Source organism: Macrobrachium rosenbergii, chromosome 23 (genome assembly GCF_040412425.1).
Source record: "Macrobrachium rosenbergii isolate ZJJX-2024 chromosome 23, ASM4041242v1, whole genome shotgun sequence".
Taxonomy (NCBI): Eukaryota; Metazoa; Arthropoda; class Malacostraca; order Decapoda; family Palaemonidae; genus Macrobrachium; species Macrobrachium rosenbergii.
Genome location: NC_089763.1, coordinates 22988642 through 23009180, shown reverse-complemented (window position 1 = coordinate 23009180; position 20539 = coordinate 22988642). Strand labels below are relative to the sequence as shown.

The window sequence follows — 20539 nt, the reverse complement described above, 5'->3', positions numbered from 1 at the left end:
TATCAAGTCATTGCATTTTTTTTAAAGAATAATTAAGCAAACAGTAATCAGGTGTTGAAATAGCGTAGTCATTTTCCAGATGACTTCCGTTGGCATTTACATATTTGTCATTTATTTTCCTCCGCTTAATTATATAAACTTACTTCGCAAAGTATTTATCCAAAGTGTTCATTCTTCAGAAGAAAAGTTTAGCTATTTCAGACTATATTTAAGCTTTTGTTAAATCTCTGTCAGGACTGAGTCAGTGGCTCTCTTGAATCTGAACGGTGTTCAGTGGTATTCAAACGCCTTGTACCCCGTAGGAGGGTAGCGTCGTCAGTGCACTTCACGGGGTGCACTGTAGGCATTACTGAAGGTTTCTTTGCAGCGTCCCTTCCTTAGGCCCCTAGCTGCAACCCCTTTCATTCCTTTTACCGTACCTCCATTCATATTATCTTTCTTCCATCTTGCTATCCACCCTCTCCTAACAATTATTTCATAGTGCAACTGCGAGGCTTTCCTCCTGTTACACCTTTGAACCCTACCTACTCTCAAATTCTCTTTACAGCGCTGAATGCCCTCATAGGTCCCAGTGCTTGGCCTTTGGCCTAAACTCTATATTCCATTACATCCTAATATTTATGGCTCCAAATCATTTGAAACAAGTCAGTAAAGCAATAAAAAATATTCAGCCTGTTCAGTTGTGCTGCTGACTTTTGATCCTCACTGTAAACGCTTTGCCTCTGCCACCAAATCACTATAGATTGTTGCAAGTTTCAACATTGCGTGTTTTCTTAAGACTAAGGAGTTGGACTTTACCATCAACCCTCCTATTTTATCCGGAACTTGCAGTGGAGAAACTTTTAGAGGCTAGTGATACTTATTTCATTATTTCTTTGTAACAATTCTTCTTTTATTCTTTCTTTATTCTTTGAAATCTGACCCAAGGTAACTCCCTACTGCTAGCTAAATTTTTGGCTTTCAATTCTCGTCTTAAATTCAAAGCTTTATTTAACGTACTAAAATTCCTTTAAGCTTTATTTCAGGTGAAATAAATTATCTTTTGGTATAAAAAGATATTTCGTTGCATAGTGGCATAGTTGAACAGCGAAAGATGAAAATCAATTAATCCATGTAAATCACTAGCGGATCGGGGGTGCCGGGGTTGGCTACCTGGGTAGGTAGGTGGCCCTCCCATGAAAAATAATGAAAAAATAACAATATTGAAGATTTAGATAGTAAAATAACATAAATGAGAAATATAAAAATAGAAAAAAATCAAGTCTATTATGGAAGTAATCAAATTTTGAGAAAAAATATAATAACAATTATATATATATATGTGTGTGTGTGTATGTATATATACTGTATGTATGTATGTATGTATGTATGTATGTATGTATGTATAATATGAAAATTGGTGGCCACCCCATGAAATTTTTCTGGATCCGCTAGAGATGTAAAAGACACATAAATCAGTATAGACAAGAATCTATATGTAAAGGTATAGGATAATTAAAGCAATGCTTTTCAATAAATATCTATTTGTCGTAACAAGTCGTGGTTAACATACACACGTTAATGGTAACCTAGAAAAAAGAAAAGGAAATTAATTTGATATTTCCTTTTTTAATGAATAGTATATTGAATATGTTATGAAATCAGTTATATATATATATATATATATATATATATATATATATATATATATATATATATATATATATATATATATAGAGAGAGATAATTTTAACTCAAACTTCACTTACCATATCCACCATGGCCGTGTCCTTTGCCGTATCCTCCGTGACCGTGTCCTTTGCCGTAGCCATGGCCGTGTCCTTTGCCGTATCCTCCATGGCCGTGTCCTTTGCCGTATCCGCCGTGGCCGTGTCCTTTGCCGTATCCGCCGTGGCCGTGTCCTTTGCCGTATCCACCATGGCCGTGTCCTTTGCCATATCCTCCGTGGCCGTGTCCTTTGCCGTAGCCTGGGTCAGGGTCAGCCATAACCAAGGCTACGACGACCAAGACTAGAAAGGCAACGAGAGCTACGCGCTGCAAAGGAATATAAATTCGGATTAATAACTCAAAATTTACCTTTAAACTCAAAATTGGCTCGATTTTTTGAGTTTGGAATTCTCTTCTAGCTTCTGTTTTCCCTGACTCTTCCTTCTACTCCTTTTTCCAAATCCTTTGTCTTATTTGCTTTTGCATTAAAAAAAATATTCAGTGGAATCACTTTTGCATTTCAGTTTGTCAACTTGCAGCTCACTTTGTCAGCTTGTTACCCAGTTGGTTATCATACAGCCCAGTTTGTCAACATATATCCGAATTTGTCAATATATATCCCAGTTTGTCAATATATATCCAAATTTCTCAATATATATCCCAGTTTGTCAACACGAAACCCACATTGTCGGCGTTACTCAGTTTGTCAGAATATTACCCAGTTGGATATCTTACAGCCCAGTCTGTCATCCTATACCCCATTTTGTTAATACATATCCAGTTTTGTCTACATATATCCCAGTTTGTCAATATATAACCCAGTTTGTCAAAGTGCAACTAACTTTATCAGCACATTACACGGTTGGTCATCACACAGCCCAGTTTGTCAATATACAGTATGTTCCTTTTTCAGCATATGTCCTATTTTGTCAACTTATATCCAAATTTGCTGCCGTATCTGCCGTACCATCATATATTCAATTCCCTAACATATAACCAAGCTTTTCAACATATATCCAGTTTATCAACATATATCCTAGCTTATCAACGAATATTGCAGTTTGTCAACTAACATCCCAAGTTGTCGAAGTGTATTCAAATCCCATGAATAATATACTAAAGATATATTAAGGTATGCATACATATATATATATTAGAAAGTTGAGTTACATATATATATATATATATATATATATATATATATATATATATATATATACATAGAGATAGATAGTATCATTAATAGATCTATACCCTTAAGCAGTGAAATAATAGATTTCACCTAGAGATTAATAGATTCATATCTTTTAAGCAGTGAATATAACATATTTCGACAGAGATTAATAGATTCATATCTAGAGGTTAATAGATTCATATCTTTTAAGCAGTGAATAAAATAGATTTCACCTAGAGATTAATAGATTCATAGCTAGAGATTATTAGACTATATTTTAAGCAGTAAAGTAATAGATTTCATCTAGGATTAATAACCGTATCTAGGAGGATTAATAGTTCTTACATTCTTAGAGATTAAGAGATCTACATCTTCTAAGCAGTATAAACAATAGATTTCATCTCGAGAAGCAACGGCAAAGTAACTAAACCTAAAAAAATACAAAAATATAGAAACTTGAATGATTTCCCCCTACCATCTTGGCGGGAGACGAGTCTTCTCGGATAACGACAAGTGGAATGGGTGCTGGGCCGATTGCTAACCAACTTTATATAGCTAATGAATAGGTCACTCACTGGCTAGATGTCGCCTCCACCAGTCACCTGCGTGGATATCAGGGGCACGGATTTTTTTTTTTTTTATTGGGGGGGGCGGGGGTGCGGGTGGAAGGTTTTCGAGTATTGTTCTTTGAATGACTGAAGGTCGAAGATTTGGTAACTGTTAAGCAAGCGATCTGGGAGAGAGAAAGGGTGAAATGAATGATTAAAATGAATGTATATATATATATATATATATATATATATATATATATATATATATATATATATATATATATATATATATATATATATAATATATATATGCATTTATATATATATATATTTATATATATATATATATATATATATATATATATATATATTTATATGTATAATTATATACATATGTATATGTGTGTGTGTGCACGCGCGCGCATAATGCTCTTCAAAGAATTGTGTGGCAGTCAAAAGCTCCGTGTAAATCTTGCATTTCAAGTGGACATCAGCATAATTACGCGTCCTGACTTGCATCATACTTCTCATTGTATTACAAGAAGGTTAAAAGTAATAATGAAAAATTTTATTAATTACATTAACTGTGATACAAAAAGCACGATTTTCACCATTCTCGATTAAGACCAGTAATATTCACAATAATATTTTCGATATTCGCTATATGGAGAGTAGTGAAGATCAATAATTACAACTATAATAACAATGAGAATTACAATAATAACAGTTAGTTTTATATAGGTAATAAAGATAGTAACAACAAAATACAAAAGGATAAAAAAACAAGTAAAAAATACGACGAAGTTTCTTCTGCGCAACCGAGTTTCCTGTACAGCGTATATCCGGGTCACCGAAAATAGATCTGTCTTTCGGTGGTCTCGGTGTAATGCTGTATGAGCCGCCACCCATGAAGCTTTCAGCCACGGCCCGGTGGTGGCATGTCCTATACGCACGATTATGGCTAACTTTAACCTTAAATAAAAATAAAAATTACTGAGGCTAGAGGGCTGCAATTTGGTATGTTTGATGACTGGAGGTGATGATCAACATACCAATTTGCAGCCTTCTAGCCTCTCAGTAGTTTTTAAGATCTGAGTGGCGGACAGAAAAGTGACGGACAGATAAAGTTAGCCAATAGATTTCTTTTACAGAAAACTAAAAAAAGGGGTAATTTTAGGTAAATCTCCATATTTCCAAAAACAAAATTATTCCTCAAAATAACTAAAGCAGGCACTTCTTTCTAATTCACTGATACAGTCGACTCATGTCACACTTAAAGTGTAATGCATTACGAGCGTTATGGCCAGTTTGACAATTTCCTTGTCACGCATAACGGGGAAAACAAAACGTTACATAACGCAGAAAGTGATTGGAAATAGATTCTGGAAGAAATTGTTGTTGTCTTAGACAGGTGATGAATAGCCCTCTCTCTCTCTCTCTCTTCTTCTTCTATATATATATATATATATATATATATATATATATATATATATATATATATATATACATACTTACATACACTTATATACATATATATACACATATATATACACTGTATATATATATACATACACATATAAATATATATATACAGTATATATATATATATATATATATATATATATATATATATATATATATATATATTAAACTTACTTTACACTGTCATCGCAACAATAAAGCATATGCAATTAAGCTTTTACCTGTAAATTGAATAAAAAAAGATAGGGAAAAATATTACAACAATGTATTTATTAACATTCTTCAATCTTCACACTCACATAACAATAATAGTTACAATAATGCTCTTCGTTATTTTCATATTGATCTATTTGTTCTTAGATTGTACTTATTTGCTTGACTGTTGGTTTTCTGCAATTCTTATCATTGGAATTTCAGTTTTATGCATTTAATGACAACTGCTCTTGACATTTCCAGTCACGGTACAATAAGTCGGGTGTCTTAGATTTACCTACTCCATTTTGTCTTTTCATCACTATTTATTAAAAAGAATTGACCAGTTAAATAAGTAGATAGATGTCTAAGTAAATAATTAAACAAATAAATCAACAGATAGATAGCTTCATTAATAAAAGGCACGTCTGTTGTTCTTTACGTCAGCAACTAGACATTACTGTCTGTGATGATAAATAACAAGTAAAAAATGCGCCGAAGTTTCTTCGGCGCAATCGAGTTTTCTGTAGAGCGTATAACCAAACCCAGCGAAAATCTTTTGGTGGTCTCGGTATAATGCTGTATGAGCCGCCGCCCATGAAACTTTAACCACGGGACCTGGGGCAACCCGAACGAACTGTAAGGTCTGTAAGGTAAGGTAAGGTGGCCTGGTCTATATCGTTTCCAGACGCACGATTATGGCTAATTTTAACCTTAAAATAAAAAGTACTGAGGCTAGAGGGCTGTAATTTGCTATGTTTGATGATGGGAGGGTGGATGATCACTATACTGAACTTGCAGCCCTCTAGCCTTAGTGGGTTTTAAGATCTGAGGCGGACAGAAAAAGTGTGGACGAACAGACAAACTTCCGCACAATAGTTTTCCAGAAAACTAAAAATTGTATTATTGCCAAAAAATTACAAAAGTCCCATTACGCAATAAGAGGGTCATATATTTCATAGATACAGCCATAACGACTAAAAAAAGTAAATAAGAAACAAGCCATCGACCCACAAAAACATTGAGAAATTCTTGCAATTGGTAAGCTGCGACAGCTGTCAATCAAACGCAATAATTAACCTCAATGACGTTTCTGCCTTGCGTGGAAAATGGGCTACAGTAGCGTTAAAACGTTTCATTGTCATTGGAGTTTATAGAATGCTATGCGGCTCTAAAATGAAAGGCTGCCGTATCGGCAAAAATACAAAACTGAGAAAAATGGTAGATACTGCAGGTTTCCCTGGCCTTGCTGCTGATTTTGCAGATACTGCAAATGGGACCCCCTAAATACTCGTGGAAAGCATCGAAGAATCATTCTGAAACTGCAGTAACTTGCGTATTAGTGTCTGCCGAGCCCAGTAGGTGGCATATCTCAATTTCGAAAATTTTGCAGGTACTGCAGTTTTCCATTTTAGGGCAGTATGGGATTGGATCATTGCGTAATTCAGAATATACAGTGCAGAGAATGTGCAGAGAATAGAAAAATATTTTTCAACAGCCTCTAAGGAAAAATATTCTTTTTAACATCTGTTTTAAAGTAAAGAAGTTAAAATACTTTTAATGTGCCACACTGTCGAACTTCAGAGTTCCAGTGGTCATTTATTCCTCACACCGCTGGACTTTTGGAACAGTCTCCTTGAAGAGGTTATGGAATGGGAACCTCGAAAGTTCAAGCGAAGATGCAGTGCATTACTACCCTAAAACAATTTTCTTTGTATTTTAATATATACTTACATAGATTGATTGATAGATTGATTTGTTTATTAATTTGCTAACTTGTTTTTTTTTTTCTAATAAATGATCTCTTCTTTCTGTATTTCCTATTACCTTCTGTTACTTCTTTCAAATGGACACCATAATATTCTTTGGAAGCTTGAATTTCAAGTCAGTGGCCCCTGTGGTGGGCTTGTTCCATGTGGATAGGGATAATTTTTTAATAATAACGATAACTGATTAAGTCCAAAGTAGGAAAAAAAACTTTGGATCTTTGTGAAATCAAATAAAAAAAATTTTAAATGACTCTGAAAAAGACATCATGAGCACACAAAATAATTAGTTTAACTAACAGAGCTGATTTGTGTAGCCTTCACTTGTTTTTTTCCAAATTCAATACCTTATTGCTTGATCTTTTAACATATAACCAAGTGTGTGATGACCTTTGGCAACATAGTTTTTTATTTCATTATTTCGTCATTTTTTTCATTTCATCTATTCACGCGTCACGGCTCTAATTCTTGTTTGTCTTTATGCTCGAGCAATAATAATTTTTCGTTTCAGGTGGTATTCCTATTTACTAACAAACAGCTCTCATCCATTGCAAGTTTTTTCTGTTGACACGGTTCGTAACTTGTCTTTATTTTCATCTTTCCATGCTTCTGCTTGCGTATAATAAGAGAGAGAGAGAGAGAGAGAGAGAGAATATAATAGAATAAGTTGGCTACCATGAAGTGATGAATCATTTCATTTCTATAAAGTATACCTTAGTTTAACCAGACCACTGAGCTGATTAACAGCTCTCCTAGGGGGGCTGACCCGAAGGATTAGGTTTATTTTACGTGGCTAAGAACCAATTGGTTATCTAGCAACGGGACCTACAGCTTATTGTGGAATCCGAACCACATTATACCGAGAAATGAATTTCTATCACCAGAAATAAATTTCTCTAATTCTTCACTGGCCGGTCGGAGAATCGAACGCGGGGCCAGCAGAGTGCTATCCGAGAACGATACCAACCCATCCAGTGAGGAACTTCTCACTTCTATAACACAGAATTCCATGACTTTGGGAACAATAATTCTCTTGGTTTTATATTCCTTTTCAACAACATTCTAAACATTCTCATTCCTTTTATGGCAAAAATAGAGGAGAGAAATATTGCAAATAACACTCATCTGCTTCTAATGTCCCTAGACATTTTATTGAGAAATAGTCAACAATATTTTGGAAAACCACTATGAATTAGTTACTCAAATATGACAACACGCGAAGCTACTTCTTCTAAATTACAATTCCTAAATGAATAAACATAAATATATAAATGTACATACATGAATATGTATACATATGCATCTATATCCACACACACAATATATATACAGTATATATACAGTGTATGTGTGTGAGTGTGTGTGTGCATGTCGATTAAAACGCATCGCAAAATGCCAATATTATTTACCAAAAAAAAGTATAATCTTTATAGGCCTATGAAAATCATTCCATTACAAGCATTTAAGATCTCGGGGAAAGCAGAGCCTAACAAAGGCTTTGATTTCCTAAAACGCCTAAGTTCACAAATGGGGAACACGCTCTTACATACACAGTGGCTCTCAACTGTGGGAAACCCCCTCAGGTGAGGAATTTCAGATTTTTTTGGGCTTGGAATTGTGGACCAATGATTTTTAGTATTATATGGACATTATCTGGAATGCACCTTTTGAGGCAGACAATTTTGGAAAAATGGGAGGAGTTTTTTTTTTTGTTTGGGGTGGGGGGCCGGGGGAATTGTGACCAAGGATTTTTAGTATTATATGGACATTATCTGGAATGCACCTTTTGAGGCAGACAATTTTGGAAAAGTGGGAGAAATGACATTCTGATTGTGGAACAGCCTCCCTTCAGAGGATGTTGTGCAACTGGAACTTCAGAAGTTTAAGCGAAGGTGCAATGTATAACTACCCTAATACTAGTCTCCTTGCATTTCAATAAATTTTTAACTATTTCTTAATTTATTAATTTATATGTTCTTTTCTTTTTCTAATAAGTGAGTGGGATCTCCTCTTTCTGTATATTTCCCTTTACCTCCTCTTACTTTCCTAATGAACACCATAATATTCTTTTGGAAGCTTGAATTCAAGTCATGGCCCTTGGTGGGCATGTTCCATATGAATAAGTTTCATCCTCTGTATAATAATAATAATAATAATAATAATAATAATAATAATAATAATAATAAAATATGGTGCGAGGGTGCATGGGCAAAAATGTTGAGAACCACTGTACTCAGAGAGAGAGAGAGAGAGAGAGAGAGAGAGAGAGAGAGAGAGAGGGAGAGAGAGAATGAAAAGAAACTTAAATAAAAAATAAAAGAGGAAAATAAAAGAGGAAAATACTTGCACCGACAAATCACGCATTCCTTTTTCTTTTTTTTTTTAGCATGAACGCTTGTTCGCAATGACTCGCTGACCAAGACAATTGACTTGCCTGAGAAATTAGTCGACCATCAAGGAGTGAAAGTATTGAGTGTTGCGCCACGCAATTTGGTGCTCACAAGTCACTTCTAAGTGACGATCACGGTCTGAATTGGCATGTGTCCTCCTCTCTCTCTCTTTCTTTCTTTCTCTGTCTCCTCTCTGTCTGTCTGTCTGTCTGTCTCTCTCCTCTCTTTAGATATATATATATATATATATATATATATATATATATATATATATATATATATATATATATATATATATATACTATATGTATATGTGTGTGCGTCCGCGTTTATGTGTGTCTGTTGCACATTTTCTTCACCCAACAGGAATACTGCTTTTGAGACAATTTCTTTCTTGAATTAAGCAAAGCAGTGCGGTTCTGACCGATTCGTGCCATCTTGGAAGCGTTCATCCACAAACTAATAACAAAAACATTGCTACCTTGTCAATGAGAATATTGAAGTCATGACACTCTAACCTGTGAATAACGCCGTAAAATCTTACAACGACAGCCATTATTATTATAAAGAGTTAATTGTAAAGATGCCTCCATTTTCGTAATACTTTTATTAGTATTACTGATACACTGTTATCGAGTTCAGGTCGTTTCGACCGCCAGGCATTTAGGCCGTAAGCACGTTTACGTGCAAAATGGGCGCCGTGTTTAGTACCAAGGTCTAGAGTGTATACTCTCTAGACCTTGTTTAATACCAGCCCCTTGGGGACGTACTACGTAAAACAGAAAATAATGACGGTAAATACCATAAACATAACGTCTTACGTTGTTTTGGAGGTTACGGCCTAAAAGACTTACGGTCGAAACGATCTGGACCGCTGTCATCGCCCTAAGAATTCCACACGGCGAATTCTATCCCTTGAACATCAGTATTACCAACAAATTATGCCTAAATCTTCCTGGAATGATGTTAAATATTAGGAAAGACGTTATCCGTTGGTTACGTTACCACCGTCTGAACATCCAGGGAAGATCGCAAATTATGCCCAAATCTTCCTGGAATGATGTTAAATATTAGGAATGACGTTATCCGTTGGTTACGTTACCACCGTCTGAACATCCAGGGAAGATCGGGGAATCCCCGACTGAGTAACATAGCCCCAGTGAGGCATCACACTATTCACACACACTGTTAGTCTCACTGTAGTCCTGAGAGTGGAGTGGCGTACAGCAGGGATAATTCTTTGACCTCGCCCTTCTTTCCCGTGAACTGCGTGGTGTTGTGAAAGTGTTCTGCTTCTAGCCTCGTGCTTTTACGTGCTGGATGTTGTGGACAGACTTTCAGACAAAGAAAAAAACAACAGATACTAGAGAGAAAACTTTCGTTGAATACAGATTCACCTCTGCCTTATAGGAGAGTGGTTGCTGACAGGTGAGAGGGATTTCTTCCGATTTCTTCACCTTTCTCCATCGAAAGTTAGTTTTGACTAAAGTCAGTTGGATTTCATAGTCTTCATACATTAGGTAGTGACGTTCATTACACAACTGTTACACTAAAATGCATGATCTATGCCGTGTCTTTGCAAATCAAACAAAATTTGTACAAATAAACCTGTAACTGGCAAAGCGGATGAGTTAGAGTTGCCAGATAGTGATAAGAATGACAATTTGTACCCAAACAACATTTGCTTGCTGTGCATTGCGTTTCTTTGTTTTTAAGGAGACCTAGCCTTACTTCATCACTTAAAAATGAGTCATCACTGATTGGAAAAAAAAGAAGCCAATGAAAATTAATGTTCATTGCACAAGCAGACGAAATATTGTTAAAAACATCGCAAAGCCGTTACGTAAGAACTAGTTTCAGCAACTTGATTTGTGCCAAAACAACCAAAGCACTTGGTTGTGAAACGTATCTTGTGGCTTCCTGCAAAATGACGCCGATGGTATTGATATCAAGTTATCTATTGCTGCCGAGAGCATTCGTTGTAAACCTTAAATCTGCCATAGTTTTAGTAATAAAGTGATCATGTTAACTTAGGGTCATAGGGGCATTGTCCAGATGATTATGATATTTCACGGCATGAATGGTTTAGGACCAGTAGTAAGCAGATGATAATATACGAACGTGGTTTTACCATAAATACGACAGACAAATTTTTCAAGCTGAACAGCTGCTCATTATTTAAAGAACAGAATATTTCACCAGAAAGAAAAACATAATATAAAAGAATGAAATTATCAATAAAAGAAGTCCTTCCAAAAGCATCTTTTAAATTGATAACTTCATTCCTTTATATTTTATGTTTTTCTTTCTGGCTACGTTACGGAATATTCCTGTTCTTTTGTTTTTATTATGTTAGCAGCTGTTCAACAAAGGTTTGCCTATTGAATTATTTAGGTATAACCACGTTCGTATATTATCATCTGCTAAACGCAAGGCCTTCGAAATCATTCATACCGTGATTATCGTAATTATCGTGGACAATACTTTATTACTAAAACTAAAGAAAGCTAACGGAATTAATAAAAGACAAGTAAGCATGCATATATAATCTGAAACCGGTACATGAAACGAATGTTGAAGATATGAAACTTTTAATTTCACAGGTTGCAGTATTAGTCATGATAAAAGTAAGTTGTACTTAAAGTTAGGTTAGATTAGGTTAGTTTAATTTAGCCTATTTATGTGGGGAATTTAGAGAAAGTTAACTATATAATAATATCGGACGCTACATATATCTCACCCACCACTAACGGATCCAGGGCGGGGGGCTACCTGGGCATGTGCCCCCCGCCCCATGAAAAATAATGACAAAACAATAATATTGAAGGTTTAGATAATAATAACATGAATTAGAAATATAAAAATAGGAAAAAAAATAAAAAATCTTTTATATAAATAATGAATATACAGTATATGTATGTACGTAATGTGCAATATGAAAACTGGTGCACCCCCCCATGAAATTTTTTTGGATCCGCTGGTGTCATCCACACATCTTCCGTGTTGGGATATCAGTTTAAGATTCTTAAGTAAGCCAGTATTTCGAGAGAAAATATAGATAACAAATACCTTCTTTTCTTTCAGAACTGACATATGAAACCTTCATCCATTACAGCATTTTCACCAGTCCATTTCACGTAACAACAAATATAAATAAATATTTTGCAATCCATCAATCATCCGTCACTCATCCACTCTCATCCAAACTCCCATAACACATCCATCAGTCAGAGTATTTTCACCCGCCCATTCCACTTAACAACAATTAAATAAATATTTTGCAATCCATCCATCATCCGTCACTCATCCTCTCTCATCCAAACTCCCATAACACATCCATCAGTCAGAGTATTTTCACCCGTCCATTTCACTTAACAACAATTAAATAAATATTTTGCAATCCATCTATCATCCGTCACTCATCCTCCCTCATCCAAACTCCCATAACACATCCATCCATCAGAGCATTTTCACCCGTCCATTTCACTTAACGACAATTAAATAAATATTTTGCAATCCATATATCATCCGTCGCTCATCCTCTCTCGCCCAAACTCTCATAACACACCCATCAGTCAGAGTATTTTCACCCACCCATTTCACTTAACGACAATTAAATAAATATTTTGCAATCCATCTATCATCCGTCACTCATCCTCTCTCATCCAAACGCCCCAACACACCTGTCAATCAAGGCAATTTCTCCCAACAGCAACTGGCTTCACCCTTCCTTGTCAACTAAACAATAAACAAATAAATATTCTACAATCCATCTATCATCCGTCACTCATCCTCTCTCATCCGAACGCCCCATCACACCTGTCAACCAAGAAAGCTCCGCCCAACATCAACCTTTCAGTCTGCAAAGCCACCTGAAAAAAGATGAATAACCTCAGGACGGATTCTTTAAGTTTGGGCACAAGTCATCCCGAGGACCCACTCCGACCACATTCTCCTCCTTCCCGGAGGACTCGAAGTCCTCCTTCCAGAGGCCTGGCGTCCGTCAGACACCTACTACGGTAAGACTGTGGATTGATGAGTTTGTGTGTGTGTGTGTGTGTGTGTGTGTGTGTGTGTAATGCTGTTAATGCGGTCATTTTTGTTCCAGCATGATGTATGGTAAAAGCTAAACCTGGTTGCGACTGTTTTTATTTTTCTCAACCTTTGTTTGAGAGAAAGTTTTGTGATATATGTATATATATATATATATATATATATATATATATATATATATATATATATATATATATATATGCATATATATATATGTATATATTTATATATATTATATCAAAATATATATATATATAGTATATATATGTTGAAATTCTTTATCACACTGTGATTTATATACAATCATTTAGTTAAAAATGTCGATCATCAGTCACCACTGCCGGAGTATTCGATGGAGATACCGAAGGAATTTATATAATGAACAAAATACTGGGGATGCGAAATCCGACATGACTCCATTCAACGACTCAGTGACGGGAATCGCGCCACAAGAGAGGCCCCGAGTTCGGACTCATCTTCACGTCGAGGACCCCTCCGACCACAGTTCGTTTCTCACTCCTCCCCACACCGTGATTTATATACAAGGACTCGTTTTAAGTCCTCCTTCCGAGACCTGGCGTCCGTCTGGGAGCACCCTACATGGACCCATTCAACGACTGTGGACGCTACCACCGCGCCATGAGGTATAAATTTGAGTCTGCTGTACTCGTTTTTTCCCCATCGCGAGCGGGAAATTGTACTTAGCCCGGCAATGACCACCTCCGCCATGATATTCGTTGGTACGTTTGAACACGCAGCCTATTATGAAATTTTATCACACCGTGATTTATATACAATCGAAGCCAAATGTCGTTTATGTCGTTCACGCTACTCGAGAGTATCTCGAGGTTAAGTACAATTTCCCGCTCACGACGGAAAAAACAGTACAGCAGACTCGGTAATGATTTATACTCTCTTGATGGGCGCAGTGGTAGCCCACTGGAGTCGTTGAATGGTCCATGTCATGGGTTCCCGTCCAGTGGTACCTGTTCATTTATCACTTATATAAATTCCTTCGGTGATAATTTCCATCGAGATACTCGAGGTAGCGGAATTTGATATTAAACGACATTTGTAGCTTCATGATTGTATATAAAATCACGTGTGTGATAAAAATTTTAATAAGAGCTGGTTCCAAATCGTACCAACGAACTATCATGGCGGAGGTGGTCATTGCTGAGGCTATACAATTTCCTGCCTCACGACGGGAAAAACAGTACAGCAGACTCGGTAATGATTTATACCTCTTTGATGGCGGGTGGTAGCGCCCACTGAGTCGCGAATGGGTCCATGTCAAGGGTCTCATTCCAGTGGTACCTGTTCATTTATCACTTATATAATTCCCCTTCGGTGATAATTCTCCATCGAGATACTCGAGGTAGCGTGAATTTGATATTAAAACGACATTTGTAGCTTCATGATTGTATATAAATCACGGTGTGATAAAAAATTTCATAATAAGAGCTGGCGGTGGTTCCAAACGTACCAACGAACTATCATGGGCGAGGTGGGCTGTTGCCGAGGTTAAGTACAATTTCGGGCATGACGTGGAAAACAGTACAGCAGACTCGTAATGATTTATACTTCTTTGATGGCTGTAGCATCCACTGGAGTCGTTGAATGGGTCCATGTCAAGGGTTCGCACTCCAGTGGTACCTGTCATTTATCACTTATATTAAATTCCCTTGGTGATAATTCTCCATCGGAGATACTCGAGGTAGCGTGAATTTGATATTAAACGACATTTGTAGCTTCATGATTGTATATAAATCACGGTGATAAAAATTTCATAATAAGAGTTACAGAAAACCAAACGTATCAACGAACTATCATGGCGGAGGGGTCATTCCGAGGGGTTATACAATTTCCCCGCCTACGACGGGAAAAACAGTACAGCAGACTCGGTAATGATTTATACCTCTTGATGGCGCGGTGGTAGCGTCCACTGGAGTCGTTGAATGGGTCCATGTCAAGGGTCTGCGTCCCAGTGGTACCCGTTCATTTATCACTTATATAAATTCCTTCGGTGATAATTCTCCATCGGAGATACTTGAGGTAAAGTAATTGATATTAAACGACATTTGTAGTTTCATGATTATATATATATATATATATATATATATATATATATATATATATATATATATATATATATATATATATAAATATATATATATACATATACATACATACTGTGTTTGCTACAGTCTTCTTTATATACACGTGATTTGTTATTCCTAAAATGAAAGTAATATATAACACTGACGTTCAAGTACACCTACTCTTTAACATTAAGTACCTTCTAACATGGTTAATGTGAAACTGACATTCACATTCTTTCATCCATACGCAAAACTATGCATCCACGTATGACTGACATCTTTCCAAAACCTTTTCAGGGCCAGGGTCCTCGCGTCATCAACATAACTGGAAGCAGTGGAGTCCACATAGGCGCCGTCTTCAATAATGTGGCAGTCAAACCGAAACCGAAATGCGACCCAAAGGATATGCCACTGCAGAGGGACGTGGATGCACTGAAACTGTAGGTATATCCTTCAGAGAGAGAGAGAGAGAGAGAGAGAGAGAGAGAGAGAGTTAAAAAAAGGCAAGTGATTAATGCGTTGTCAAAATATATGCCCAGGTAACTTGTGGATGCACTGAAACTGTAGGTATAGTCTTGAGAGAGAGAGAGAGAGAGAGAGAGAGAGAGAGAGAGAGAGAGAGAGAGAGAGAGAGAGTTAAAAAGGCAAGGATTAGTGCTTGTCAAAATATATGCCCAGGTACTTTAGGATGCACTTGAAGCTGTGGGCATTCTTCAGAGAGAGAGAGAGAGAGAGAGAAGTGATTAGTGCTTTGTCAAAATATATGCCCAGGTAACTTGTGGATGCACTGAAGCTGTGAGCATTCTTCAGAGAGAGAGAGAGAGAGAGAGAAGTGATTAGTGCTTTGTCAAAATATATGCCCAGGTAACTTGTGGATGCACTGAAGCTGTGGGCATTCTTCAGAGAGAGAGAGAAGTGATTAGTGCTTTGTCAAAATATATGCCCAGGTAACTTGTGGATGCACTGAAGCTGTAGGCATTCTTGAGAGAGAGAGAGAGAGAGAGAGAGAGAGAGAGAGAGAGAGAGAGAGAGAGAGAGAGAGATAAAAGACAAGTGATTAGTGCTTGTCAAAATATATGCCCAGGTAACTTTGTGGATTCACTAAACTAGGGTATATCCTTCAGAGAGAGAGAGAGAGAGAGAGAGAGAGAGAGAGAGAGAGAGAGAGAGAGAGAGAGAGAGAGAAGTGATTAGTGCTTTGTCAAAATATATGCCCAGGTAACTTGTGGATTCACTAAAACTAGGTATATTCTTCAGAGAGAGAGAGAGAGAGAGAGAGAGAGAGAGAGAGAGAGAGAGAGAGAGAGATAAAAAGACTAGTGATTAGTGCTTTGTCAAAATATATCCCCAGGTAACTTGTGGATGCACTGAAGCTGTGGGCATTCTTGAGAGAGAGAGAGAGAGAGAGAGAGAGAGAGAGAGAGAGAGAGAGAGAGAGAGAGAGAAAAAGACAAGTGATTAGTGCTTTGTCAAAATATATGCCCAGGTAACTTATGGATGCACCAGCCAGTGCATTCTTGAGAGAGAGAGAGAGAGAGAGAGAGAGAGAGAGAGAGAGAGAGAGAGAGAGAGAGAGAGATAAAAAAGACAAGTGATTAGTGCTTTGTCAAAATATAAGCCCAGATAACTTGTGGATGCACTGAAGCTGTAGGCATTCTTCAGAGAGAGAGAGAGAGAGAGAAAGAGAGAGTTGTGGAGTGGAGGCTAGGTCATGTGAACAGAATTCGCATTAGTGAACTTAATGTCAAGCAGTAGTTCATCAATTAACAAAATTCTAAGTTATTCTTTTCTTGCTGGGTTTAACGTCGATGACCCTTTTCTCTATGGCAGGCATTTGAAAGTTGCATTTAAAGTTTCCATTCTTCATTGGTTGTCTTCTTTGCTTCTCACTTTTATCTCACAATACTACAACCAGTTGTTCTTAAGAATGTGGACCTTCCATTGACAATTATACTCGCATTTTCCATAGGTTAAACCAATTTGGAGATATTTGCTCATCTACAGCAGTTTTTGTAACGTTATAACCATTTTTTTATTCACAGTCAAGTCCAAAATTATTAATCCCTTGTTCATTTGGCCTGTTTGTCAAAACACATGTTCTTTCCCAATAAGAGAATCAAAATAATTCTTCTGAACTATATTGTTAGTTACCAAGGTTTTGTCAACACAGTCATATTTGAAGTGTCAGTGTCCCACCAATCACCAACAAAGAGCTAATTTGAATCTCATTCAGATTTTTATCATATCCCTCAGGGCAACTCATCCTTCAATGGGATAGATCTATCCATCTTCAATCTCTATCTTCTTCTAACTACCTTATCAGATACCCAAGTTTCGTCAACAAAAGCATATTTGAAATGACAATGTCCCACCAGTCACCATCTAAAACCGAATTCGAATTTTATTCAGATTGTTGGCATATCCCTCAGAGAAACTCATCCGGCACTGGGATAGATTTATAGAGCTGTCCATCTTCACTCCCTATCCCCTTTCAAATTACCTTATCAGATGCCCAGGTTTTGTCGACACAAGCATATCTGAAATGTCAATGCCCCACTAATCACTAATTAGAACCTAATTTGAATGTCATTCAGATTGTTATTATATCCGTCAGAACAACTCAACCTCCACTGGTATAGATCTATCCATTTTCAATCTACTTCCTTTCTAACTACCTTATCAGATGCCCAAGTTTTGTCAACACAAGTGTGTTTGAAATGTCAATGCCCCAATCACCAACATAAAGCTAATTTGAATTTCCTTCGGATTGTTATTATATCCCTCAGAGCAACTCAGCCTCCACTGGAATAGATTTATGGATCTATCCATCCTCAATCTCTATACCTTTCTAACCCCCAACAGATGCTGCAGAGAAATCGAGGAGAGAGACAAGTTCTTAGTGGGAGAGCACCTGGGACAGGCATGGAGGAGCCTCGGGCGCGCCATGAATTTTTCCAGCGGTCAGCTGGAAAACGTCGACGCGGATTTTACCCGAAATGCGGACAAAACTGTCGAGCTCCTGAACTTGTGGCACGACAGGGAATCGCAGAGAGCCACAGTGGCTAGACTTGTGGCTCTCATTCTGGAAGTCAAGGCTTATCACGTGCTGAAGTATCTGAAGCCGAGATATTCATAGTCTTCTCAATCTTTCTTTTAATGAATGATGCCATTGTATCTTTCCTACTTGTGTCAAAGTTTATGTTTTAATAATTTTTTTTGTATATAAGAATCGTATTTCTTCCAGTGTAGCTAAGCTGTGTAAACGAGTACTTAATCAGCATAAGTTATGATAGAAATTGTATTCAATTTTCATTATTTTTCTATAAGTTTACTCTGGTTACTGATCATCTTAAAATGTATCATCGCTGGAGTCTGCAAGGAAGCTTTCCATTTTCCTCACTATGCGCTGCTAAAACAATTTCTTTACGCAATATCTTTATTCTCTTTCCATATCAGTCTCCGTAGGGGGCTAGTGCCATCAGTCCACCTCGTGGAGCGCACTGTAGGCATTACTAAAGGTTCTTCGCAGCGTCCTTTCGGCCCCTAGCTGCAACCCCTTTTGTTCCTTTTACTGTACCTCCAATCATATTATCTTTCTGCCATCTAGCTATCCACCCTCCAAACAACTATTTCATAGTGCAGCTGCGAGGCTTTCCTCTGGTTACACCTTTCAAACCTACTTACTGTCAGTTTCCTATCAAGCACTGAATAACCTCATAGGTCCCAGTGCTTGGCCTTTGGCCTAAACTCTATGTTCCAGTCAATATTCCATTCTTTCCATATCGAACTCGTGTATTTAAAAAAGATTCACCATAAAAAGTATTTTTTTATAGGAAATATCTCGGTTCTGTTTCTACATTGAAATCGCCCATTTCAAAAAATAAAGTTCCACACTAGAAAAAGCTACGTGAATAGCAAGATTTTTTTATTTAACGGTTCTGACGAGCCACCTACTATAATTTAGAGGGCTAAAGAGGGATAAGACTGAAATTTGAAAACATACTAAAGCTGGGTAAAGTAGTTTTCGTTTTAGACTAAGAACCATTGAAGATACTGTATATATATATATATATATATATATATATATATATATATATATATATATATATATATATATATATATATATATATATTTTGAGGTATGTCTTTAAATAACGAGACTGTATTCCACCCAGTAAACAGAACAGTCAGAACCGGTCATAACTGGATGCGTGTTGACTTTGAACATGTCTGAACCTGCATGACAAGCAGCAACACTATGACGTTCAGTCGATTGTGAGTCGCCATTTTGTTTGGTTGTGAATTCTGTAGTGGGCCTAAAAAATGCTAAGTTTAAAAGTTGAGCAACATGTCAGTTTGAAATTTTTACTAAAACAACAAAACAACGTCAGCAGGTGAATTGCAGTAATGAGCAGGTACCTCTAAGATACGTCATCGCCTACATAGTTACCCCAGGGGGGAAGCGACTCCACCCAGTTGGGAAGACCTTGTCCCTCTTGGCCTAGGCCTAGGGAATACTACGTATCTCGTGCGCATGCGTTTGAGTGGCACAACAGATTCCTCAGCGAGGGACGTGAGATTGCCAAAGATGATGAACGCCCTGGACGACCTTGCTTGCACTTCAAGAACTGAAGAAAATGTAGAAGAAATCAGTTAGAATAGGACACGTTTTGTGTCAGATGATGCTGTAACGAAGAAAACGGCTGCTGTGTTGAAACAGCTGACGGAAAAGAAGACTGCAGCAATGTATTAGTGCAAATGGGAAGTATATTGAAGGGGACAAGCAATAAAATTGTAATACATATAAATAAAGGTGAGTTATTTAATCAGTATGAGTATGTGTGTTTGTGTATTTGTGTGGTTCAAGTTTTCAACTGCATACCCCAGTGACTTTTATATTAGCAAATATTAAGCCACGAAAATATAAAAGGGTAATTATGATTGATAAACTGTATCTGCCCGATTATCACTGCAGCCAAATCAAAAGCCCAGGCTCGAATCCTGGTCGAGGCAGATGCACTTATCAATCACAATTCCCCTAAAGTGAAAATTATTCCCAAGATACGATTATAGTGGTTTCAGTATTAATATTTCCGGCTTAATTGAAGAGAGAGATCCATCC

At 37.0% G+C, this 20539-nt stretch overlaps 1 protein-coding gene and 1 pseudogene across 2 annotated transcripts; one reads left to right on the top strand and one right to left on the bottom strand.

The window, feature by feature from the left end:
* Positions 1-1506: 1506 nt before the first annotated feature.
* LOC136851373 (neuropeptide-like protein 31) lies at positions 1507-10575 on the bottom strand. Of its 2 annotated transcripts, none has more exons than XM_067125427.1 (3): positions 10447-10575; positions 1749-2034; positions 1507-1568 (listed from the first exon to the last, which is right to left on the bottom strand). In XM_067125427.1, the coding sequence occupies exons 2-3, from the start codon at positions 1984-1986 to the stop codon at positions 1558-1560; spliced, it is 249 nt and encodes an 82-aa protein (XP_066981528.1). In that variant the 5' UTR covers positions 1987-2034; positions 10447-10575; the 3' UTR covers positions 1507-1557. The 2 variants fall into 2 exon arrangements, with proteins under 2 accessions (XP_066981528.1, XP_066981527.1); XM_067125426.1 differs by lacking the exon at positions 10447-10575 and adding an exon at positions 3357-3656.
* On the top strand, positions 10460-18713 carry LOC136851372 (uncharacterized; annotated as a pseudogene).
* Positions 18714-20539: the final 1826 nt, after the last annotated feature.